The sequence below is a fragment of the Primulina huaijiensis genome, chromosome 7 (genome assembly GCF_012295235.1).
Source record: "Primulina huaijiensis isolate GDHJ02 chromosome 7, ASM1229523v2, whole genome shotgun sequence".
Lineage (NCBI taxonomy): Eukaryota > Viridiplantae > Streptophyta > Magnoliopsida > Lamiales > Gesneriaceae > Primulina > Primulina huaijiensis.
Genome location: NC_133312.1, coordinates 17471964 through 17478769, shown reverse-complemented (window position 1 = coordinate 17478769; position 6806 = coordinate 17471964). Strand labels below are relative to the sequence as shown.

General features: G+C 35.7%; 1 protein-coding gene across 2 annotated transcripts; it reads left to right on the top strand.

The window, feature by feature from the left end:
* The first annotated feature begins 2928 nt into the window (after positions 1-2928).
* On the top strand, positions 2929-5560 carry LOC140981802 (uncharacterized). Of its 2 annotated transcripts, XM_073448272.1 has the most exons (3): positions 2929-3127; positions 3340-3502; positions 4526-5560. In XM_073448272.1, exon 3 carries the CDS (start codon positions 4554-4556, stop codon positions 5460-5462), a length of 909 nt encoding a protein of 302 aa, XP_073304373.1. In that variant the 5' UTR covers positions 2929-3127; positions 3340-3502; positions 4526-4553; the 3' UTR covers positions 5463-5560. The 2 variants fall into 2 exon arrangements, with proteins under 2 accessions (XP_073304373.1, XP_073304374.1); XM_073448273.1 differs by lacking the exon at positions 3340-3502.
* Positions 5561-6806: the final 1246 nt, after the last annotated feature.

The following is a 6806-nucleotide window of genomic DNA, read 5'->3' as shown; positions in this document are numbered from 1 at the left end:
CCCCTAGCAACAGCAGCCACCAACCCCTTGCACAACAACATGAACAAACGTGATTAGAGAACAAAAAAGATGCATGTATTTAAGCAAAACCGAACCAATCTCCATGTATAAAGCTGGATCGAGAATTTCACATAAAAATAAACACACAACAGCATGTATACAGCGTATATGATGCAGAAATTAAAGTACATAGCGTGTCTTGATGTATTTTACGCAAGAAGTTCGAAGAAGTGAGCGTCAGGGAAATTCCAGATGGATTTTCTTGAAAGAAATTGCTATGGCCTATGGAGGCTGCTATTTTCACGTGAAATGCTGAGTGGGGGAGGTGGGCGGCTGGTGCAAGCTAATTAGGTTTAGGTTTGCTAAAATACAATAATTAAATAAGTAATCAAGTGATAATCGACCCTAAATGGGATTTAAAAAAGATTAAAAGAGTTTTGAGCCCATTAAGCTTAAAAATAAGCCCAAAAACTCTAAACGCACTCCCGAAAAATATTTCGTTTATGTAAGTTTTTGAAAATAATGCCCGAACCTTCAAAAAGTCTCCCGATTGGATAGAATTTGTGCACCGGATAAAAATAAAATCATGCGGGTAATATAGCTAATAAAGCCTATTTTGAAAAATACACTTAAAAACACTCCATATTGATTAATAAAAATTAATCCCTTCATAAAATAATTTTTCTGATAAATCCTCGAACTTTGTTCCTCGTTCGAGCGCGAATGCATCTAGAAACCCTAATACATGATCTTTTAAAATATCATGAAATAAATCCCTATCATGCCATAATTATGTGTTAAATGCATAAAAACAAATAAACATATATTTTAACTACAACCCTAGATTACATGCATTTAGGTTACGTAATTTAATTTCCTGAACTTTACATATTGAGAAGCCACTGATTTCCCAAATAGAGAGTTTTTGAGTACATGGCTCTATACCCGGAACAGAAGATTCAAGTACCCCTAGCACAAGTGTTAAATTGAAATCTTCTTTAGATGAGTCGACCAAAGAAAAAATTTAGTCTCTAGAGACTTCAAGTTTACCCTTCACCTCAGGCATTAAAGATGGAGAAATCAACCTTAGACCTCAAACTGACAAGGGAAAATCTAAGGTTAGTATTAACGAGCTTATATTTTCTCCATTACGGTTATTTCAACATAACTGAGATAAATTGAAAAGAAGAATAGGTATCAACACATCCACAATCCAAACTGATGTAGCAAGAAAGTATCCTAGGGTATTGATGAAACAAAATTCATATTCCAATGAGATAAAAGCATGGTATGAGTTTGGGGCTCTTGCGTCAGTTTATACTGCATCACCCAGCTTCCCAAAAATCTCAGCACTACCAAAATAGATCCAGGAAGCTGTTCATGAAACATGGGCAAAAATAATGATGATTTGTCAGGAGGAGATATTCTGGCGCTTTGTTTTTTAAGTGCAGCATCAGAAATAGCCGAGAAAGGCTCACATGCTGCCTTTCACTTCATCAAATTGAGAAGACCAGACATAAACATTCAAAAGTTCATTAATGATCCTCCAGATAATGAAACACCTCTTGTTTTATCACTCTATGAAGACATCATCTCCACTTGAAGAGCATGGAGATTATGGGTCTGTCTCAAAGAGATGTACAAAGTCAAGTTTTCATTTAAGTTTTATCAAAATTCTATAAATAGATCTTTTCTGTTAAATACAATAACAAGAAAAACTACAAGCTTTGTAGAGAAAATATTTGAAAAGAAAAAAATATTATGTGGAACAAGCAGCTGCCGAGGAGAAAAAAATCTTTGTAAATTCTGCAATATGGCTCATGTGGAAAGATAGTCAGTAGAAATTTGCCTAGAATGCCCAAACCAGAAAGAGCCAGAATTCGGGACAGGTTTTCGGCTCAGATTTGATCGAAAAACATAATACGGAAAAAGTCCAAGTGGTGATGGTGAACACAAGTCACGTTTCCCCGGGGACCATAAAAATCAATAGATTTCAGACAAAAGTAAAGAAAACATGTGATCTAACCACTTCGTTAGTTGAAGATGGTCTGCTCAACCACCGCAACATGACAGACACTAACTAGTGGTAAACACACGAAAAGATGTTGTTGGCCACAACTGGCAAAGCAATTCACAAGAATGAATTTCGCGTTTCAAATATGAATGAGACTTCTATAAATACCAAGACAGAAAGAAGACGAATTTATCATTCAACCTCTTCATTTTCTTTCAAATAAATTATAATATTTCTTTTTCTAATTTATGTGTATTGTATTCCTAGCTACTATAAGTAGTTAAACAAGTTTTTCTTCTTCCTCTTCTACAGAAAGTTATTATGTATTAATATGTTGTATGTTTGAATGAAAGAACCAACACTTATTGCCCCTATCATGTATAATTTTCAAAATTAAAATTTTACTATACACCCTGTGGTAGGAAATGATACATGGTTATGTTAAGTGTTGTTGAAAGAATCTACGTCAGGAACCATCTTTTATGATTGTGTGTGGTAAGGCTGTGAAGAACCGTCTATAAAATCTGGAGGATATAATTTGACATACTCTTGTCAAAGAGATAAAATGTTTAGTTTATTATACTAAAGCATGATGAGCTATATATATTAATATAAATCTGAATTATGATATATAAGATGAAAACCTTGTGTAGTTGTATGTCTTTAGGCTATATATCTTTGAAAATTTACTCGATAAGTATAACAATGTTACGTATCAAATTCAATGAGTTAAAAGTTATTTTTGGAAAATTTAAATAATTAGGGAGTAAAAACAAAAAATTTAGGAAGCAAACAGTTACGATAAAGTTAAGTTTAGTTGTCCTCCAATTGCTTTTTTATAGATTGAACTTGTATAACTTCGATTTGATGGAAAAAGAAGCCATGCAACTTGTAAATTCACCGAGCCCCGCGCAGATTTACTCACCCTCACTTCACTCTCTCCCCTACGATATCAGAGTCCATTTGCACGCCTTGAACAATTATACACCGGACATTAATCTCTACTTTTTTTCTTTTCTTCTTTTTTTCCTTTCTTTCCAGTAATTTTGCACTTTGGCGGAGGATTCTGTGCACAATAACAACAGGGACTGTTGGCTCCTTGTTAATGAGAAGGTATCAGAATTCTCGTTCGAATTTTATGCCCTTTTATATTTCCTGTCGTGGGTCGATTCTGTTTTCAGCCTTTTATTTCTGGATATCTAATAGATTCAATCTTGATCTGTTTTTTCCGGATGTTTTCCGATTATTTTGTTTTGTTCTTGGTATTGTTGTTGCTGTGTCATTGATTCAGCTGAATTTGATGTGCACAAATTTTTTAATGACAGGGGATTGAGCGAGCGTGAGTGAAGCTGTTAATATGTAGTGTGCCAAATGTCTTTGATCCTTTTGCCAAATTTCAATTTTGTTTGAGAGATCTCAATGTTGATGTATCACCTACATTTGATTTCTGTACTGATTTGATTGCGATTAAACTGGAGATTTCACGGGGTAAGTATGCATTTTTTCCTGAAATGTAATGGATTTCGTTTGGTGTATGTAGTGAAACAATAAATTAAGTTTTGCCCATAATTCATGTTCCTGTCTCCGCCATGCAATTTTTTATACTCATTACAGGGAACAATATAGCCAACATCTGAACTTTGTTCTGAGTCTTTAAGTTCCGTAAAATGTGCCGTATATCTTGAACTATTGTTGTTAATATTGATATGTTTCATCAACATCCCGTTTCCGTACTTTTGGTTGTCACTAAACTAGAGAATGAGGGGGCGATTATGCATTTTTACTGAAATGCAACAGATTTTGCCCGATATGTTATTGTTTAGAGAAAAAAATAGTTTAAATTCGCTTTATTCCTATCTCCGCGAATGCATTTGTTCTATTCATTACAGTAAAGAAAATAGCGAACTCCTGAACTCGGTATTTGATTATTAGGTTCCATAAAATGGACCACTTATCTTGAATTATTGCTTCAGGTTATAATTTTGTATGATCTGCATCCATTTTATTGGCAAGAGATGGAAGATTTTTCTCCGAAGAACCACGTGTTGTGGTGCTTAGCTTTGTAGAAAACTGTTTCTAGCAATTGATATGGTATTCTTGTGTTTGATTGTACCTTACATATGGTTGATTAATCATGGAGGAGTGTATGCAATAGCGATGAAGATTCACCCTTATAAGATATACGGCACCATGTCACTAGAATCCTCAACTTTAAAAGCTCAATTATTTGAGTAAGAATTATGCCTGAATAATTGCTGCGTGCAGGTTTTTATATTGACATTAGGGTGTTAACCTCAACATGCTTCCTACTTAATTTTGTTGGTCTTTTGTGAGCTGTTACCTCAAAAAATGTGTAATTTAGGTTGACATTTTGCAGTTAACCTCAACGTTATGTTATTGGTTACTTTTTTCTCTTATGTTACATATATTCTTTCCTAATTAATCTAGGATCCTCATTGAAAGTAGGTGGTTTTGATTAATGAATGAGTCTAACTTATAATTTGCCTTCAGATCTAGGCTTCTACTACTATCCCGGTAAATGGATTCAAGAGGCAGAGGCAGCCGGAGTAATTCAGCCGGCATGACACTAAACACAATGCTCAGCGACAAACAAGGGGCAATTCGACAAGGCGGAGAACAATTTCCTCGGGTCCATTCAAATCGTACCCTCTCAGACATAATCCGTGATGAATCCGGAAGTACGGCTCACTATTATGCTGGCAAGAAGAGCTGGAGGCATTTCAAGGACAAGCTCCGCCGCCGCCGTGGCGCAGCCTGGACATCCACCTTCTCCACACCTGCTTCAGACATCCCCATCAACAATCGCTCGATGAACCGCCGTCCATCCGGCGGATTCCCGTCCGACATGGCTCATCCAGTTGACATTTCAGCCGTCCCCGATGTGGACCCAGAATTGATGTCTAACCCGAGGAACATGCCAAGTCTCCAGAGAAACGCTAGTCGTGCCATGGAGAGAGCAAGCGGTAGACCGGAGCATATGCATGCACGGGGATTGAGGAGGTTGCAGAGGGAAGATAATGGTAGTGACGACGACGACGAATACCACGATGATGAGGACGAGGAATACAAAAGCGAGGAGGGAGAGAGTGGCTGTGGGGAGGAGGAGTATGAGGAGGAGGCCAGTGCAGGAGGGCAACAACCAGCGAGGATGTCGTTAATGTCGTTATTGGCCGAGACAGATCGAGAAATGGGTTTGGATGGATCATCTTACATGTTGGATGAGGAGGACGAAGACGAGGACGAGGACGGCGACGGGAACGACGGAGAGTATAACAGTTGTTGTGTATGCATGGTGAGGCATAAAGGAGCAGCCTTTATTCCTTGTGGGCATTCCTTTTGTAGGCTTTGTTCTAGAGAGCTTTGGGCTCAAAGAGGGAACTGTCCACTCTGCAACAATTACATCTTAGAGATTCTTGATATCTTCTAAACTCACGATATCTAGAATCATTTGTTTTCTTATCTATGCTTTTTATTTTTTAAATTTATCCATACATTACTTAGTTTGTCTTTTCAATATAGATTATAGGAGGAAAGCAGTTTTACTAATTCTTAAGTTGATTGTAGTGATTTCAATTTAGAATAAAATTTTGAATTCTTTTCATTTTCTTTCAATAATTTTACGAGCTTGTATGTTGCATGTTCGATCATCATATGTTCAATTTCAGTCCATTTTAGTCCCCGCCACAATCTCCATTTTTTCTTAATCGGACCCTATCGGATCGCTGTACCCCATTCTATTGGTGGAAAATTTTCATTCCGACTTCGCGGATAATAAATCTTCATTTTCGTCATCATCTTGACTTTAAATAATTTAGAAATGGTAACGTGGTAGGCCAAATTTGTCATCATCATCTCCGACCTGATTTGAATCAAATGAGTATCTTCATCACTGCTTCATAACATCGGTTGAAATAACAAAAAAATCTTTAAATTCACTTGCAGAATACAAATACAATAATTCAATTACATATATAAATACTAATATTACTACTTAAACATTACAAACTTTTGTAATTCATATTTCTTTTTTAACATTGTAATTCATGTTTCTTTTTTAATATTTCCTTTTTAACATTTTAATTAATGTTTCTTTTTTAACATTAACTTTAATTGAATTATCAATCATTGTACACAACAGTTTTCAAACACCTAGGAATAGCATTCGAAAATATGTCACTTGCGGTAGTAATGCTAATCTGGGCAAGCTTATGAGCAACGTTGTTTACAGAACGAGGGCAATGGAGAAATGTAGCTGTAGTAGTAAGAGAACAAAGTCTTCAAATGGATTCATCCATGTAAAATGGAGTAGGATTCTTTACTGCCACTAGAGAATTGGAAGCATCTGTTTCAACATCCAAATTAGTCCAGTGAGAGGCGATTGCTTGATGCAATTTTGATTTGTAATTCATGGTTTTAATAAAGAAAAAAAGATGGAACTATATAATTATCATGAAATGAAGAGATGAATTATAAATGAGATTTGAAAGTTATGAATTTGAATTTTTTTTTCTTATCAATTATTAGGAAAATTCAATGTTATTATCAGTTGTAATGATATTATTATCGGAAGTTTCGAGGTAGGTTCGGAGATGAGGTAACATTCTCATACTCATACTCGATTTGCTTCAGGGATTTGAAAAATCCCCAAAACCCGTCTCATTTTTAGTTTTTCCCACGGGGCTCAAACCTGCTGAGAAAATTGTCATATTTAATTTTAACATTCAATTTTACTGATGACCAAATCTGGAAAAAAGTGTAAAATGATGGACTA